The sequence below is a fragment of the Anolis sagrei genome, chromosome Y, assembly GCF_037176765.1.
Source record: "Anolis sagrei isolate rAnoSag1 chromosome Y, rAnoSag1.mat, whole genome shotgun sequence".
Classification (NCBI taxonomy): Eukaryota; Metazoa; Chordata; class Lepidosauria; order Squamata; family Dactyloidae; genus Anolis; species Anolis sagrei.
Genome location: NC_090035.1, coordinates 16,649,788 through 16,669,639, shown reverse-complemented (window position 1 = coordinate 16,669,639; position 19,852 = coordinate 16,649,788). Strand labels below are relative to the sequence as shown.

The following is a 19,852-nucleotide window of genomic DNA, read 5'->3' as shown; positions in this document are numbered from 1 at the left end:
TATTTGCTCCTTTTCTGCCTGATGTCTTGGAGTGGTCATTTTTTCCCTATTATTATTATTATTATTATTGCTATCTACCAGCAGATATTCTTTAAATCTTCAAATTAATTTTAATCTCTTTCATGTAATCCATTACTAATGTCCAATCCGTTGTTTTCAAGTATCTGCCTTGCGTTTTTGCTACTAAAAAGGTCAGTTTATCCATACTCATAATACTGAGTATCTTGGCTATCCATAAGTCTGTAGAGGGTATTTCCTTTTGTCTCCACATTTTCGCTACTGACTTTTTTTCAAATAACCTGGGCAACGCCGGGTACCCAATCTAGTTTTAAATAAAACTATTTAAAATAATACTGCCCGATATATTGAGGTCCCCTCCCATTTACGTTTGCCAGTGAGTCATTTATTTTCCTTCCCTCATTTGTTTTGTTCCCACTGTTCTGCAGAATAAGATCTTAAGAGATAACATTTATCATATCAACATGTGGATTACTTTCCTTCCATAAAAACTGGCGATAACAGGAACGTGGCATGAATCCTCTTATCTACATTGAGCTTTGCTCTGCTCAGTTCTAGATTAAAAAGTGCCAGAGAGTAGAAAAAGAGAGATTGGGCTAAAACACATCTTCTTTTCACTGCAAGACAAGCCAACATGAAGATGCAAACGGTCCTGGCTCTGAACTCCCTCCTTTTGACTACGATTGGAGGCCATCCATTGGCCCGCAATGAGAGGCAAGCCAAGGGCCGCAAATTGCTCTTGATCTCCTTCGATGGCTTCCGATGGGATTATGACCAAGACGTTGAGACGCCCAACTTGGACAACTTAGCCAAGGAAGGGGTGAAAGCAAAATATGTCACTCCTCCTTTTGTGACCATGACGTCACCGTCCCATTTTACAACCATCACAGGTAAGACCTTTCCATGTGCCCCGGTGATCCCTGTGTGCTCAGTGACAGACAGCTGTTGAGACTGTACTTGCATCATGTAAATTAACAGTCATCTTTCTACACAGTGTAAAATAAGAATGGAAGATTCGGCTGTGTTTCTGATCAGCTCCATCTTCACAATAGCCTGTATTGTTCACTGAGCACTGTCATTTGTGTTTTGCTATAAATGTCATAAATGAAGTACAGTTGAACCTCAGTTAAATGAAACTCAAGCAAAAAAAAATCAAAGAAAAATATTTTAAATTTTTTTAAAGTTGTTTTTATAATACAGTAAAACTCTGGGCCCATCTAAACTGCCATCCAATGCAGTTTCACCATATTGAATTGCATGGTATGCCAGTGTAGACATATAATGCAGTTCAAATGCATTATGAAACTGCATTATATGGCAATTTAGATGGGACCAGATTTACATTAAGTTTTTTGTTTTTAATTACTATATTTCAATATCAATAGCAAGTTAATATAGAATTTATGGTACGAAGTAATATGAAGTATTATTTTAGTTAAGATTATATTTATTAGTAACTCTCAAGCAACCAGAAACTACATTTATCTGGCATCTACAATTCCTGATGGGTGCCAGTTAACTGAAGCCCCTTCCAGTCAACTGAATAAAATCCCACGTTTTCTGCTTTGAACTGGAATATATGGCAGTGTGAACTCAGATAACCCAGTACAAAGCAGATATTGTGGGATTATCTGCCTTGATATTCTGGATTATATGGCTGTGTGGAAGGGCCCTGAGAGTCATAGAATCATAGAGTTGGAAGAGACCTCATGGGCCATCCAGTCCAACCCCTTGCCAAGAAGGAGGAAAATCGCATTCAAAGCACCCCCAACAGATGGTCATCCAGCCTCTGTTTAAAAGCCTTCAAGGAATGAGCCCCCGCTACACTCTGGAGCAGGAAGCTGAACAGCTCTCACAGTTCGGAAGTTCTTTCTAATGTTCAGGTGGAATTTCCTTTTTTGAGTTTGAAGTCATTTTTCTGCATCCTAGTCTCCAGGGAAGCAGAAAACAAGCCTGCTCCCTCCTCCCTATGACTTCCCCTCACATATTTATACACAGCCATCATGCACCCTCTCAGCCTCTTCTGCAGGCTAAACATGGCCAGCTCTTTAAGTCGCTCCACATAGGGCTTGCATAGACTCTGTTACATTATGTGCCCAGGGCCACCAAACTGATGTTATGATTCTGAGAGCTTCCTCTTAAATAACTAACAAGCTCCTGGATACACTCTGTTTGTTGTTGTTGTTGTTGTTGTTATTAATAATAATATCCCGCCACCATCTCCCCAAGGGGACTCAGGGCAGCTTACATGAGGCCAAGCCCAACAGTACAACAGGGCAAATATACAACATAAAATACAAACGGCAAAATATAATGAAAATAAAAATAAATACAGAAAACAATACAAATGAACACATCAAACAATATAAGGTCACAGTAATTGAATCACACAAAAAAATCACAGCTGCAGTGTGTAGGGCCAGTTGCAAAGATTAAAAGTTTAAAAACATGGGTGAGCAGGACATGTAATGTATCTAGACAGAGGATCAGAGGAGGGGAAATGAGGTTTTATTGCACTAGAAGATAGGATAAAGTGCTTCCGGGGGCATTTTATGCAGGGTTTGGTCAAGGTCGGGGATTACTGTTTATGTTCAGTATTAGTCACAAAGGTTTCAGATAAATATTGTCATGCATGCATTAGATATTGCCAACGCACACTTAGGGCCCTTCCACACAGCCATATAACCCAGAATGTCAAGGCAGATAATCCACAATATCTTCTTTGAACTGGATTATCTGAGTCCACACTGACATGTAATCCAGTTCAATGTGGATTTTATACAACAAAGGAAGGGGCCTTTGTTGTTTGTTTAACTCTGTAGTTCTATAAATAGTGGTCTTGGAATAAACGTTGTCCTTTGGCCAAAATTGTTGACTATGTGTTTAACTTCCTGCTCAGTTTCAGGGCTCATTCCAGCTCTGTATTTTATTTGGAAAATATATTACAGCTGATAAATTAGAGAAAATATGTTAGGGCTAATACCCAACAGTGGTTGTTCTAATTTACCCTTTGCTAAACCATCACCCTCCCAATGTGCCTACAGATTGCAATGGAAAACACACGGTGTGTATTTCTGTAAATCCACTGAATCCAGTAGTACATTGAAGGTACTGGTGAACAGTTATGTGCCATTCAAGGAAGTGCAACCACACAACAGGATGCCTATTGATTGAGTCCAACTAACGTAGAAGGAAATTGAGCAATGTTTCAACCCATTGGTAAATCCAGCTGGTTCAATAGCTCAGCACAGTTGAGACTAACAATAGGGGCCACCAGATTGGGGCATACTTCGCTTTGGAGATTCTATACAAGTTTGGATTTAGCCCTGAACCCATTACCCCATTGTATTAGGCCCATTAGCCTTCCTGGGGAGAAAATATATTTAGTGCTAAAGGCCTTGCATCAGTCTTTATGTTTGTCAAGGATAGGATTATCCGCACTTAGACAGCTGTAACGCTGGTTCAACAGGGACATCTGGAATATGTATATATTGATAAAGCGATCTTGGGAGATACTGCAATCTGCAACCTTATCGCAAAGTGAAAGATAAATTTTATAGAGTCCATGATCAAATCTTATCTTTAGGTTCAGAGGCCACAGAAGTGGCAAAGATCCTTTCTTTGTGGTTTGCAAAAAAAAAATCAAAGTTATAGACAAGGGAGACCTCTTATGAAATGAAAAAATCCCATTCCTAATAATAATAATAATAATAATAATAATCCCAGGTGACAGCAGGATTGAAGAAAAATAACTGGAAAGGCTGACAGGATATGAGGATTTAAAGATCGAACTGTAAATACTGAACAGGGGCACAGACAACAAAATAAACACCACAAGGGTGTTAACTCTTCCCTACGCTAAAATAATAATAATAATAATAATAATAATAATAATAATAATATGATTTAAAGATTGAACTGCAAAATCTCTGGCACAAGCCAATCAAGGTGGTCCCAGTGGTGATCGGCACACTGGGTACAGTGCCTAAGGACCTTTGCCTGCACTTAAACACAAAATTATCATCTGCCAGCTGCAGAGGGCCACCTTACTGGGATCTGCATGCATTATTTGCCAATACATTACACAGTCCTAGACACTTGGGAAGTGTCCAAAGTGTGATCCAATGCAACAACCAGCAGAGTGTCTGCTGTGGACTCATCTTGTTGTGTTTCTAATAATGATAATGATAATGATAATGATAATGATAATAATAATAATAATAGACTCTGGCACAAGTCAGTCAAAGTGGTCCCAGTGGTGATCAGCACACTGGGTGCAGTGCCTAAAGACTTTGGCCTGCACTTAAACACAATCAGCACTGGCAAAATTACCATCTGTCAGCTGCAAAAGGCCACCCTACTGGCATCTGCACACATTATTCACTGATACATTACACAGTCCTAGACACTTGGGAAGTGTCCGACATGTGATCCAATACAACAGCCAGCATTATGATCTTGTTTGCTGTGTACTAATCTTGTTGTGTTTCATATAATACTAATTTATTGTGTGAGTTTGATAAGAGTTTGTCTGATATCACGGTTTACTGAGTCCTGGGATTTGTAGTATTTGGCAGAGTAGTCTAAAGGCTTTACAAAACTACCTCTTAAGGATTCCATAGCATTGGACTTCAGCAGTTAAAGTGGTGTCAGAGTGCATTAATTCTACGGTGCAGTTGCATCCTTTGCCACTATCACCGCCTATAGTGCATTCACACAATACATTTAGAAACTTTGGATTATAATACAAAGCTATTTCCTTAAGTTTCCCTTTGAGTTTTCAAACTGAAAAACAGTTCTTTTTTTTCATAAAAGGCTGACTAAGTTCAACACTCGTCTAAGGGGGGGGGGATCTGCAATGCAATTACATGTTTATATGCCCTCATTATTTACTAGGAATTAATTAAAGCAGACAGGCAGATATGCTTATATGCTTACAAGCCACCCAACAGGTTTTAATTAATATTCCCCCATTAAGAGGAACTTCCCATAAAGCAAATATATTACTCAGATAATGATTTAATTAGTATCTGAATGTGATTGGTTAAAAAGCATTATCTTTGCTACAAAATTAATTCTCAAATGCAATATACAGTGTGCTAGTAGAGTGGAAAGGTGAAGTCTTGGAGGGCATCTATACTGTACAAATAGTGAGGTTTGGCACCACTTTAACTGCATAGGATCATGGGAGTTGTAGTTTGACAGTTTGAAGTGGTTTATAACTTCAGAGAGTAGTGAAACTTGGGGGAAGGTGTTCCATACTGCCATATAATGCAGATTGAAACTCAAATAATGCAACTTAACTGCATTTAACTGCATTATATGAGTCTCTACTTATCACATAATGTAGTTTCCGTGTAGATCGAACTAGGGTTGCTACTGCCTTGAAAGCAGGATTGTCAAAAGGAAGTAGGGTTATTATTTCCAACTTCCATGTGATACAAAACATACTCTCCTCAAAACCCATGACAAATCTTGAAGCAGCCTCATGAGCCAGCACAGGAACCATGTGATATTCCTCCTCCACTATTTAATAGTGAAGTCAATACGGACTTTAGGAGGGTCTCCCCAGTAAGAGAGACCCCTAAGACCGCACCAAAGAGGGCCCGTAACCTTGGTGAGGACAGAGAAGACGAATTCCGGCGAAAAAAATAATAAGAATAATAATTGTCTCACCAAAGCGGAAGAAGATGGCGACCAAGGCTTTTTATTGAGCGATTCAGCTGAGTCAGATGCAATGCGGGGATAGCTCACCCACAAGCATGCCGTTACAAAGTTTGCAAGCATTTTTATAGACAAAACATGTACAGAGATTTCAAATCTCCTGCCCTCTCTTCCCCGCCCGGCTCGATGGTGATTGGCTGGTGGCTTGAACAGCTGGGAGGAGACTTGGTGGCCCGCCCCTAGCCTGGGCCAATCACAAGGCTTCCCCACTTCTGGGGAGCCTATCAGGATGCTTTCCCGGCTTCTGGGGATCGACGAATCAGGGAATAGAAGGCGGGACGATCAGGGACAATGGAGAGTAATAGGATTATGACATTCCTGAAACTATGTGTCCCTGCGTCCGGGGGGAATCGGCCAGCTGGGGCATTGAGTTATTGTCTTGCTGATGAAAAAGTTGATTGACTTAAGAAGACTTTTCCTGTCCCCGATCTGATAAGAGATGTTTGCTTTGTGTGCTGGGTAAAGGAAGACGGAACTGGGCAGAAGACCCCCCCCCCCCCCCCCCCGGTGGGCAGTCTGGCCTGCATTGGTTATAATAATCAAAACTTGGCCGTAGGAAGCGTCTATCAATCAGACCAACTCAGAAAATCAATAGAAACTTCCTTTGCTATTGTCCGTGGAATGTTTGTTTTGTAGGGGCAACAGCCCCCTCGGGCACTGGTTGTTTTCTTGGTCGTCTTTCTCTAAGGTTGGGCAAGGCGCCAAGGGCAAGGCAAAGGGCAAAAATAATTCATAGAAAGATACATACATTCAAATCATAAACATTTCATAGCAACAAACCCCATCTTTGTCCCACATCCCAAGTATATTTAATAAAAGAATTAATTTTATTTGGAGGCTTTGAGTCCAGTGTTTCTGAAGAAAGTTCATGGGGAAATGGTGTTTTCTGAAGTTCCAAACAGGCAACAGAAAGTCCTTGATCTTTGCAGAGGGTGGGTGGTGGAACTCCGGCCATGCTGAAATAGATTCACACTTTGGTCCTTGGAAAACTAGAATCTCTTCCCAAGGTCCGGGGCCCCTTGGCCAGGCTCCTCTCCGAAGTCCCATGGGGGAACCGCATCAAGTCCCCGGGTCCGGAGCTTGGCAGAGGCGAGCGGCAGCAAGGAGCAATGAAACAGCAGCCATGGAACCAGCATTTTGACAATCAGCTGTTCCTAATAAAATATATTCTCAAAACTCGAGAGGTTATTTCCCGGGTGTAGGGATCCAAAATAAGAAAAGCGAGATAGCAGATAGGTTTAGAATTTAGTACAGAAAAATAAGACATTAAAATGGAGCCGATCCGCCATTTTGTGATTTTGCGGATACCAAGATCTGAAAGGAGAGACTCCGTATCTGCGGTTTCAAATAACGCAGATCCAGCGTCCCCGGAACGCCAGGGAGGCATTCCGGGCAGGCTCACAGTTCCCCGAAGCCTGGAAAAGGTTACTTTCATGCAAATTGATAGTTCAGAGAGACACAAAGTATCAAGCGAGAAAGTTAAAAAGTTGAAATTTCAAGTATCTGTTCCTTGAGATGCCAGATCTGGCTATGGCATACCTTGGTTACTTCCACCCTGAGCTACTGCAACACTCTCTACGTGGGTCTGCCGTTGAAGATAGTTTGGTAGGTGTAATTATTTCAGAGACTGACAGCCAGTTTACTAACTGGAGCATCATACGGGGAGAGAGCCACTCCCATTTTATGGCAGCTCCACTGGCTGCCAGTCTGCTTCCAGGCTAAATACAAAGTGCTGGCTATTACCTATAAAGCCCTAAATGGTTCAGGTCCAGACCATTTGAAAAACCGCACCTCCACTTACAAACCAGTGCGAGCATTGCGGTCAGCGGAGGAGGCCCTGTTCTCAGTCCCACCCCCTCAGGCACAGTTGGTGGGAACGAGAGCGGAGGCCTTCTCTGTGGCTGCTCCCCACCTCTGGAACTCTTTCCCTAAAGAACTAACAATGGCCCCTTCTCACCTCTCCTTTAAAACCTTTTTAAAGACCTACCTGTGCAATCTAATTTGTGAAGAGGAGGAGGATTAGTATTCTTTATACACATTCTCACCTAGACATCTCAGCCTGCTGTTGTGATATAATTTATTAGACTTTGAATGTATTAATATGTTTTGTTTTAACTGGTATTTAGCTTATCCTTGGTGTAAGTTCTGTTGTTTATAAGTTATATTTAGTTTAGTTTATTTCATGTTTTGTTATGACTGCTGTTTATTTGCTCTTGGCATTGAATCTTTGCTATTTTCGTTATACTTTGGAAACTGCCCTGAGTCCCTCTGGGGAGAGAGGACAGGGTATAAATATATTTATTATTATTATTATTATTATTATTATGTAAAGTTCCTTCTTTTTAAAATCTAGGCCGTTGGATGGAAGACCACGGAGTCATCCATAATATGATGTTTAACACCGAGACGCTGAGGAAATACAGCTACAAAGAGACACAAAACAAGACAGAATGGTGGGACAATGGAGTTCTACCCCTGTGGATCACAGCTCAAAATCAGGTATTGAACCAGGACGGTGGGTGCATCTACACTGAAGAATGAATGCAGATTGACACCACTTTGACTACCATGGCACAGTGATTTGGAGTTCGGTGAAGCACCAGCACCCTTTGGCAGAGAAGGATCTTGTCAAAACCCAGGATTCCATAGAGTTGTGTCACAGCAGTTGAATAATAATAATAATAATAATAATAATAATAATAATAATACATTTTTTTATATTCCACTCTCTCTCCCCGAGGGGACTCAGAGTGCAATACAACATACACAGACAGGCAAGCATTCATTGCCTTCAATACAATGGAATAACAATGACATACAAATACACAGGACAAAGATAAGGGCTTCCCCTTTCATCTCCGGCTTTCTGGAGGAGGTGCTCAACTCTGACCATGGGGAGGTGCTCTTGTTCCATTTCCAAGCTGAGGAGCCTGTTGTCCGCAGACACCCCTGGTCATGGCTGCATGGGCACCTTTATTACCTTCCCACCAAAGCAGTACCTATTGATCTACTCACATTTGCATGTTTTCGAACTGCTAGGTTGGCCGGAACTAGGTTGGCAGGAGCTCGCCCCGACCCACTGCTTTGAACTGCCAACCTTTGGACCAGCAGATTCAACAGTTCAATGGTTTAACCCGTTGCGCCACCGCAGCCCCATTGAAGTTCTACCAAACTGCAATAATTCTGTAGTGTAGGTGCTAGGTTGGCAGGAGCTAGGGCTAACAGCAGGAGCTCCCCCTGACCCACTGCTTGGAACTGCCAACCTTTAGCCGACCCACTGCTTGGAACTGCCAACCTTTAGCCCAGCAAATTCAACAGTTCAATGGTTTAACCTGTTGCACCACTGCAGCCCTGTTGAAGTGCTACCAAACTGCAATAATTTTGTAGTGTAGATGCAGCCTGAATCTCTTTCACTCTGTTTGCTGCACAGCTTGCAAAGTTTGAATCTGCATTATATGATCAGTGTAGATCTATATAATGCAGTCTAACTGCGTTGAACAACATTGTATGGGCCTCCACTGGCCATATAATGTAGATTCAAATGGCATCAAAGGAATCCAATGTCACCAAGGGAATTCAAGTCTCGATCTCATCCAGAAAACCTTCTTCTTAGACCATCTCCTGTTCCTCTTGACAAGAGAAGCTCTATGCACATTGAGTCCAATCCTGGCTGGGGAATTCCTCCCGTTTTTAATTCCAAAGCAAACAATTTAATAAAACTCTATAAAAATATAATTATGTAGAAACAAGAGGGTATTTACTGTTCTTGCCTCCCCACTTTATTAACATAATCAACTTTACTAGCAGCCGTAAAATCCCGATATTACCAGCTTTACTGGGGACATTATTTTTGGTTGTTACATCTCTTTCCCTTTTATTGCAACATTCAGAACAATTCTCCGTATTCCTGAGAAGTACAGAGATAGCTGGGAGTTTTGTCTCTATGGGGACTTTTTTGTCTCCCCCAATGCCCCAAATCATATCCTTGTGCTTTCGCAGACTTAAATCCTTTGTAACCAGTGCTTGCCTTTCAGTCTAAGGACTGTTTGACAGAAGCACGGTTTAACCTCTAGCCGCGTGAACTTTTTAAAACTCCTTTCCCTTGTGTCTTTCACATAAGCTTCACTCTTTAACCCCTGTGTGATAACTTTGGATGCATTCCCTCTTGCTAAGAGAAATAAGGAAAGGAGGAGGAAGTGAAGAGGGAAGAGGAAGGAGGAGAAGAAGTGTTATTGTTAAGTTGTAAGGGCAGATTGTTAACTAAGGGTGCATCTACACTGTGGAATAAATGTAGTTTCATATTGCTTTAACTGCCAGGGCTCAATGTTATGGACTCCTAGGAGTTGTAGTTTTATTTATTTTTTTAATTATTTGCAGTATTTTTATTCTGTCCTTCTCACCCACATGAGGGCTCCCAGTGGTGCAGTGGGTTACACCCTTGTGCCGGCAGGACTGAAGATCAACAGGTTGCAGGTTCGAATCCTGGGAAAGCATGAATGAGCTCCCTCTGTCAGCTCCAGCTCCCCATGCGGGTCATGAGAGAAGCCTCCCACACAGATGGTAAAACATCAAAACACCCAGGCGTCCCCTGGGCAAAGTCCTTGCAGACGGCCAATTCTCTCACACCAGAAGCAACTTGCAGATTGTCAAGTCGCTCCTGACATGGAAAAAAAGCCCAAAGATTACAGAACACATATACAGCAAATATTCATTTCTGTTATACACTGACAAGATAGACAACTGTACATAGATAGAGGTATATAGGCTTTCCCATCTTTTGGCATCTTGGAGACTTATGCTGTATTCCGGCCACAGGAAGGCAATGTCACTCCATTTTCCTTGCTGAAGAGCTTTCTTTGTCAACTTCCCTCTTGATCAAATCACCACATTTTTCTGGCATTTTCTTGAGGGTGCTTTAAATACCTCTCTGATTTAAAGCAGTACCTATTTATCTACTCACATTTGCTTTTGAACTGCTAAGTAGGCAGAAGCTGGGCTAAAGGCCAGGAGCTCATCCTGAACTGTCAACCTTTGGATTGGCAAGATTTACTGCAGCTAGCGGTTAACCTGCTGTGTTAAGTCCAGCCCCAGTTTTACAAGAGTTTTAGCCTGACAAAGAGTACTGGGGCCTCACCAAACTACAAATCCTAGGATTCTATAACATAGATACACAGCAATTACCCTGATATCTGCTGGAAGCCTAAGGATGCATCTACACCAGTGTTTCTCAACCTGGATGTCAGGACCATTGGAGGAGTCATGAGAGGGGGTCAGAGGGGTCACCAAAGACCATCAGAAAACACAGTATTTTCTTCTGGTCATGGGGGTTCTGTGTGGGAAGTTTGGCCCAATTCTATCATGGCAAAGTTCAGAATGATTGTAGGTGAACTATAAATCCCAGCAACTACAACTCCCAAATGTCAAGGTCTATTTTCCCCAAACCCCACCAGTGTTCACATTTGGGCATATTGAGTATTCGTGCCAAGTTTTGTCCTGATCCATCATTGTTTGAGTTCACGGTGCTCTCTGGATGTAGGTGAACTACAACTCCAAAACACAAGGTCAACGCCCACCAAACCATTCCAGTATTTCCTGTTGGTCGTGGGAGTTTTGTGTGCCAAGTTTGGTTCAATTCCATTGTTGGTGGAGTTCAGAATGCTCTTTGTTTGTAGGTGAACTATAAATCCCAGAAACTACAACTCCCAAATGACAAAATCAACCCCCTCCCACCCCACCAGCATTCAAATGAGGGCGTATTGGGTATTTGTGCCAAATTTGGTCCAGTGAAGGAAAATGCATCCTGCATATCAGATATTTACATTACAATTCATAACAATACAAAATTACAGTTTTGAAGTAGTAACAAAAATAATTTTATGGTTGGGGGTCACCACAACATGAGGCACTGTATTAAGGGGTTCCGGCATGAGGAAGGTAGAGAAACACTGATCTACACAGTAGAGTTAACACAGTTTGACACCATTTTGACTGCCATGGCTCAATGCTATGGAATCCTGCGATATTTCAGTTGGTGAGATATATAGCCTAAGCCATCATTCTTCAACTGGGCTCCTTATTATATATGCAGAACCTCACAATGGTGCAAACGGACCTTGTCCTTCCTATAATCCTACCAACTTGGAGGGCTCTTTTCATTTTGTCCTCTTTGGAAAGTTGGATTTTATATCAACATTGACCTTTTCCCAATCCTGAAATGGCACATCAAATGTCAGTCAGAGCATTACGACTTCACAGCCTTGGGTTAATGGTCTGTCATTAAATATACTTATACTATTATTGCTAATCATCATAAGGTCTGCTGTGCTGTTGTGAAATTCACTTAAGTGGGCACACAATAAATTATTGTAGAAAGCAATGGTTCCCATTTTAATAGGGTGTTTCAATACAAAATCAAGGAATGGTCTACAGCAGGCATGGGCAAACTTTGGCCCTCCAGGTGTTTTCGGACTTCAACTCCCACAATTCCTAACAGTCTCAGGCCCCTTCCTTTTCCCCCTCAGCTGCTTAAGTGGCTGAGGGGGGAAAGGAAAGGGCCTGAGGCTGTTAGGAATTTTGGGAGTTGAAGTCCAAAACACCTGGAGGTCCAATGTTTGCCCATGCCTGGGTTATCTCTTGGAGTCAAACCAGGGGACCATGTTTTCACACATCAAAAAGTAATTTCACCATCTGGGGATCATATGGCTGGACACCTTGTTGTTGCCTCTGTCGAAGCGACGTTACCAGTAAGGCTATGCTAAAGAGTTCAGGGGCCTGCCCAAACTACACATCTCAGGATTCCATAGCATTGAGCCATGCCAGTGCAAGTGGGATTATAGTATCATAGATTTAGAAGAGACCTCCAAAGTCCGTCCAGTCCAACCCTCTGCTAGGTAGGAAAAGCACCATTAAAGCACCCCCATCCAGCCTCCGCTTAAAAGCCTCCAAAGGAGGAGCCTTCACTGGACTCCAAGGCAGAGAGTTCCATTGCTGAACAGCTCTTACTGTCTTTCGGGCTGCATAGGTCGTCAACAAACTAGACTATTAATGGTTGGGAGCTCACTCCGGCCCCTGGCTGGCTTTGAACTCATGACCTCTTGGTCAGTAGTAATTTACTGCAGCTGGCTACTAACTAGCTGTGCCACAGCAATCACTCATTTACCAGGTGCTAGCTGGCCGTTGGCGTCTTTTACCCAACTTTCTAACCATAACTTCTCTATTGCCAACCATAACTGTTCAGTTGCTGTTCTCTGCTCAGTCACATACCCACTCCCATATATGGTCAATCATACTTATTCTTCCCTAGTGCCCTCTCAGTTTCAAACTGCATTATCTGGTAGTGTAGATGGGAACTCGGTCTATTTAAATAACTGTTTAGAATGATTGTAAAATATTTACAAAATGCCACACTGAGTTCCTGGGACATGCAGCAGGGTGTAAGTATATTAATGGTTTTTTTTAACCCACTAAGTTTATTGCTTTTTAACTACTTTCTGTTCCGGTCAGGGGAAAAAAACAGCATCGTTCCACTATCCGGGAGGAGGAGGCAATTTCAGTGGCCAGACGCTGACCCGGAGCCTGGTTGAAGCCTTTGGTCACCCTGATGACAACGAGACCGAATGGCGAGAGAACATTGACATTGTCATGAACTGGTTCACCCAAGAGAACTTTGATTTTGTCACACTTTATTATGGGGAACCTGACAACGTTGGGCACAAATATGGTCCAGAGACAGAAGAAAGGAGGAAAATCATCCAGCAAATTGACCGAACCGTCGGCTACCTACTAGGCGCCATTGAAAAGCACAACTTGAAAGACACCCTCAATGTCATCATTACCTCTGATCATGGCATGACCACAGTCCAAAAGAATCCTCAAGTTGAAGAAATCATGTTGGCCAACTATATCAAATTTGCGGACTTGAAGTTTGACATTGTAGACTATGGGGGCTTTGGGATGATTCTCCCCAAACCGGGGAAAGAAGAGGAAATCTACCAGGCCTTGAAAAATGCCCACCCTCACCTGAAGGTCTACAAAAAGGAAGAGTTTCCTGACTATTTCCATTATGCGAAACACGAACGGGTCTTGCCCATCCTGCTTTATGGAGACCTTGGTTACAGTGTCAATGGGGTAAGTGCCACACCGAGATCAAGTCTCTGCACTCGCCTCTTGGTGAGGGTTCTTGAATTCTTAGGTTTTTCAGCAAATAATAATAATAACACTTTATTTGTATTCCACCCTATCTGCGCAAGGAGACCCAGGGCAGATTCCAGCATATACAGACATATACAGACACAAGGCAAACATTCAACGCCTCAAAATATTATTTTTTTCGTGTCAGGAGCGAGTTGAGAAACTGCAAGTCACTTCTGGTATGAGAGAATTGACAGTCTGCAAGGATGTTGCCCAGGGGTTGCTTCTCTCATATCCCTGCATGAGAATCTGGAGCTGACAGATGGGAGCTCACCCCACTCCCTGGGTTCAAACCACTGACCTTATGGTTAACAGACCTGCTGGCACAGGGGTCTGTTACCAGGGACTCCTACCTCAAAACAATGAAACACAGATACACAGATAAAAGTAAAGGCTTCCGCTTCATCTCCAGATCTGGGGGTTGTGCTCCTCTCCAAAGAACCTACGTTGTCCACAGACATCTCCTAGTTCATGTGACCAGCATGACTGTATGGCGCACTGTTTACCTTCCTGTCAAGGTGGTACCTATTGATCTACTCACATTGGCATGTTTGTGAAGTGCTAGGATGGCAGGAGCTGGGGCTAACAGTGGGAGCTCACCCAGTCCCATGGTTAGCAAGTTCAGCAGCTCAATGGTTTAACCTGCTGCACCTGCTGCGCCCCTGATGGGCTTGTGCACATTAAACATACAGAGGTAGATCAGAAGGCATTTGCTATTGCTTTCCCTTCAAGGCTCAAATTGTGACTTGCCAAAAGTCACCAGTGCTGAGCTGGGATTTGAGCAGCTGCAGTCTTACCACAAACCACTATGACACACTGCCACTTGAAAAATGTCTCTGTCTTTCTTTTTTAACATTCTGGAGAGAATCCCTAGTAAAGTCCAGAGCTTCACCAGACTACAAAGCTCAGTTTTCAGTTGGATGTAACCATGGTAGTTAAAGTGGAATTGTAGTGCTATAATTTTCTTGTGCGAACAAGCCCCAGGAAACTGATCAAAAACAAATCTAAGTTTATTGCAGGAAAGTAGCCACTTTATCCAATTGTGTTTTCTCATTGCAATCTTTCCGTCCCAATGTGCCCCCATGTGGCAAGCCGTCATACAGACTGGAGATATCCAATGTGAAAGCAGAAATCCGCAAAACACAAAATGCAGACTTCCTCTTAGGACAGCACAAGGATCCTATGGAAATACTCCCTCTGCAAAAAACAAAACAAAACATGTAGATGATTCATGTTGCATCCAATTGTATCAGAGTTAGTTTGTGAATAAGATTGTTAAAAATATACTAACCTGGATATTCAGTTTTGTTAATACTGTAGTGATATTGACTGTGAAACCTAGGCAAGCTTTGAGAGCAGGCTGTTTGGATGACTGCCTGCACTTAGGATGCATCTACAGAGTAGAATTAATGCAATTTGATACCACTTTAACTGCTATGGTTCAATTTATGCAATCTTGGAAGTTGTTGTGTGGTAAGACACCAGAATTCTTTTGCAGAGAATGCTGTAGTATAAAGGTAAAAGTTTCCCCTTGACATTAAGTCTAGCTGTGTCCGACTCTGTGGGGTGGTGCTCATTTCCGTTGTCCGTAGAGGCCTCCAAGGTCATGTGGTCTGCATGATTGCATGGAGCACCATTATCATCCCACCAAAGCAATACCTATTGATCTACTCACATTTGCATGTTTTCAAACTGCTAGGTTGGCAGAAGCTGGGGCTAACAGTGGGAGCTCACCCCACTTCCCGGATTTGAACCGCCGACCTTTGAACTGGACAGCAAGTTCAGTGGCTCAGCAGTTTAACCCGCTGCACCACTGGGGGCTCCACAGATATTGCTAAGGAGTTTTTAAAACAACAACTTCTGGGAATCCATAGCACTGAATCATGGCAGTGAAAGTGCATTAATCCTACACTGTAGATGCACCCTAAGAGATCTGTTATCTACAAAGTAGGATAAAGGGCCACTTTTAACAGGGTAGGTAAAACAGCTATCCCAAGAATACGAGGTCCAAATAAAGCTAAGGAACTTTTAAAATGACAACTCCCAGGTTTCCATACTATTGATCCACGGAAGTTGAAATGATGTCAAACTACATTAATTATAAACTCTAGATCAGGGGTCCTCAAACTTTTTAAACAGAGGGCCAGGTCACAGTCCCTCAAACTATTGGAGGGCCTGATTATAATTTGAAAAAAACATGAATGAATTCCTATGAACACCACACATATCCTATTTGTAGTGCAAAATACACTTAAAAACAATACAATCATAAAAATAAAATACAGTTTTAACAAATATAAGCTTATTAGTATTTTAATACGAAGTGTGGGCCTGCTTTTGGCTGATGAGATAGGGTTGTTGTTGTTGTTGTTGTGGTTGTTGTGTGCTTTCAAGTCTTTTCAGACTTAGTTTGACCCTGAGCAAGGGCCGGGTAAATGACCTTGGAGGGCCATATCTGCCCCCTGGGCCTTAGTTTGAGGACCCCTGCTCTAGATGCACCCTAGATAAATTTCTGTATCCTGAAATAGAAGGAATTGCTTGCTGGGCTTTTGTCTTTAGTTGCCAACATAACATGGCTGGCTCAGTGCTTCAATGCATGGAAAAACACTTGGATAGGAGGAAGAGATCACCAAGCAAACAGTGCCTTGTGTCTATCCAGCATCATACTAAATAATAAAAGTAGTATTGTTTCAAACTTACCTTTGTTTCTAAAAACTGCTTTCAGGAATTGTCATGTGCAGATTCTATGTACATCCGTCTTTTTCTTTTTCCTTTTTTGGTGGTTGCACCAAAACGAAGATCTGAGAAGGGCATTAAACAGAATGTGGGGTGGGATTTTTTTAAAGTGCAGATACTACTTGGGGAGTGCAGAGCTGGCTTTGCCGATTTCTGGTGGAGCAACAGTGACATATAGTGGACAGATCAAAACAGAAGGTTCTTGCATTTGGCAGACTGAACTGCAAAGGGAGATAAAGTTTTGTTGTCTAAGAGCTGTATTCTAAATCAGTTCTGCATCCTGCCTGTTTTCACCCAGGGCCCTTCCACACAGCCCTATATCCCAGAATATCAAGGCAGAAAATCCCACAATATCTGTTTTGAACTGGGTTGTCTGTGTCCACACTCAGATAATGTGGGATTTTTCTGCCTTGATATTCTGAGATATTGGGCTGTGTGGAAGGGCCCCCAGTCCCTTTGTTTCCATCCAAAAAAAGGTCAATTTCAAGTCAGGTGAAACTGCTAAAACAGTCTTTGTTGATTTGGACTTGTCCTAATATTACTAACTAGGGTCCCCTGTTAGGACTGCCCCAGGCCCCGAGTATTAAAGGCCAAGGCCTGAGATATAGGTATGTCACAGAAGGTGGCCCTTGGGTTACAAGGGTGATGTCATAGGTCCCATTCCACAGAATAAATTAGGAATCAACCACAGCTGCACAGAACATGCCATTCAAATAGAAAACCACAAGTGAAATTATATATGGGTATATAGATATATATCAGTGGTTCTCACCCTGGGGTCCCCAGATGTTTTTGGCCTTCAACTCCCAGAAATCCTAATAACTGCTAAACTGGCTGGGATTTCTGGGAGTTGTAGGCCAAAAACATCTGGGGACCCCAGGCTGAGAACCACTGATATATATCATTGCATACTTTCAATGCAGTGCTCTTGCTCAGAGATTCCTCCTTTTCATTCTGCTGACTGGGGAAGAGAACTGCAACACCTATTGATATCCATGGTCACATTTGGCAGTAGCCCATTCCATAATTTAATTATGTGTTAATGGACCCTACGGTGGTTCAGTGGGTTAAACCACTTGAGCTGCTAAGCTTGTTGACCGAAGGGTCACTAGTTCGAATTCAGGGAGTGGCATAAGCTTCCCCTGTCAGCCCCAGCTTCTGCCAACCCAGCAGTTCGAAAACATGCAAATGTGAGTAGATCAATAGGTACCGCTCCAGCAGGAAGATAACAGTGCTCCATGCAGTCATGCTAGCCACATGACCTTGGAGGTGTCTACAAACAACGCTGGCTCTTCGGCTTAGAAATGTAGATGAGCACCACACCCCAGTGTCGTACACGACTGGACTTAATGTCAAAGGACAACCTTGACCTTTACCTACTTAATTTTGCACTGAGCTTTATTTATTTATTTATGGCATTTCTACCCCACCTTTCTCACCCCAGAGGGGACTCAAAGTGGCTTTACGTACAGGTAACGATCCAATGCCTTAAAACACAATGTACACTTAAATAAATATTAAAATAGAATTTAAAAGTGCATTAAAAACAGTTGAAACATTTTAAAAAACAATACATTCAGAGTTAAACACGTAATCCACGAGCATTATCCGGGACGTTCCAATGGTTATTACACATTGTTCCAAGTCGATCTATTGCACAAGTTCTCTAAAGACTTGGTCACAAAGACATATTTTCACTCTCCTGCGGATGGTCAGGAGGGAGGGGGTTGATCTAACACCACTGGGGAGGGAGTTCCACAGCCAAGGGGCCACCACTGAGAAGGCCCTGTCTCTTGTCTCTGCCAATCGCACCTGTGAGGGAGGTGGGACTGAGAGCAGGGCCTCCCCAGATGATCTCAAACTCCACAGTGGAGTTTATAGAGGGAGATACGTTTGGACAGATAAAAAAGTAGGCTGTAGATGGAACCTAAGAAAGCCTCTCAGTGCAAGAAACCATGGATACGCCCATTCCTTTTCCTGTCTTCCCCTTTCTTCTTTTCTCTTTCAGAGGTTTATCATCTATGTTTACAAAGGAGACCACGGATTCGACAACCAACACATGGACATGAAGATCTTCTTCAGAGCTTTTGGTCCAGATTTCAAGAAAGGCTACATAGCAGAACCTTTTGATAGCATCCACATCTACTCCTTAATGTGTGAGCTTCTACGAGTTCAACCAGAACCCAGCAACAGCTCTCTGGCATTCACACAAAACATGCTCCAGGTTCCAAGGAACTACCTCATTCCCATCATTGTAAGCAGCGTAATGGGTGGCCTGCTTCTTCTGATCCCCATTGCAATCATAACACACAACTGCATTCAGAAGAAGAAGAGGTAAGACGTTTATCCTTCTTTGTTTGGTTCCTTGAGGGCACATGGGCATGAGCCCATTTCATTGGACGTTGGGATTGCACTATTCTGGCTTCTAGAGGCCAAGGACTTGTCTGAATGGGATATAAAGCCATCACTGAGTGAGAAGTCACTCCTGGATGTCTACATGACATCCAGGGACTTCTAGTCCATAATGCAGAGTAAACCAGGCAAAAGCCTAAGGAAAGTTGGGGGATACTCTGGAGTTTGGGTGAGAAAGATCTAGGAGTCCTCATAGACAAGTTAAACATGAGCCAACAATGTCATGCGGCAGCTTAAATAGCCAATGGGATTTTGGCCTGCATAAATAGAAGTGTTGTGTCTAGATCCAGGGAAGTCATGCTACCCCTTTATTCCGCCTTGGTCTGGACACTGCAACTGAAGGGCGATGTTGACAAGCTGGAATGTGTCCAAAGGAGTGAGCCTAAAAGGATCAAGGGTCTGGAGAACACACCATATGATGAGCAGCTTAAAGAGCTGGGCATGTTTACCCTGCAAAAGAGAAAGCTGAGAGTAGACATGATGAAGGCCTTATATAACTATGTGAGGGGAAGTCATAGGGAGGAGGGAGCAACTTGTTTTCTGCTGCCCTGGAGACTAGGACACGGAACAATGCCTTCAAACTATAGGAAAGGAGATTCTACTAGAACATTAGGAAGAACTTTCTAGCTGTGGGAGCTGTTCAGCAGTGGAACTCTCTGCCCCGGACTGTGGTGGAGCCTCCTTCTTTGGAGGCTTTTAAACAGAGGCTGGATGGCTATCTGTCGGGAGTGCTTGGAATGCCAAGAATTTTCCTGCTTCTTGAGGGGGTAGA

At 42.7% G+C, this 19,852-nt stretch overlaps 1 protein-coding gene across 1 annotated transcript; it reads left to right on the top strand.

The window, feature by feature from the left end:
* Positions 1-652: 652 nt before the first annotated feature.
* Positions 653-19,006, top strand: LOC137095294 (ectonucleotide pyrophosphatase/phosphodiesterase family member 7-like). Its single transcript, XM_067461756.1, has 4 exons — positions 653-908; positions 8,096-8,241; positions 13,246-13,869; positions 18,677-19,006. The coding sequence occupies exons 1-4, from the start codon at positions 653-655 to the stop codon at positions 19,004-19,006; spliced, it is 1,356 nt and encodes a 451-aa protein (XP_067317857.1).
* Positions 19,007-19,852: the final 846 nt, after the last annotated feature.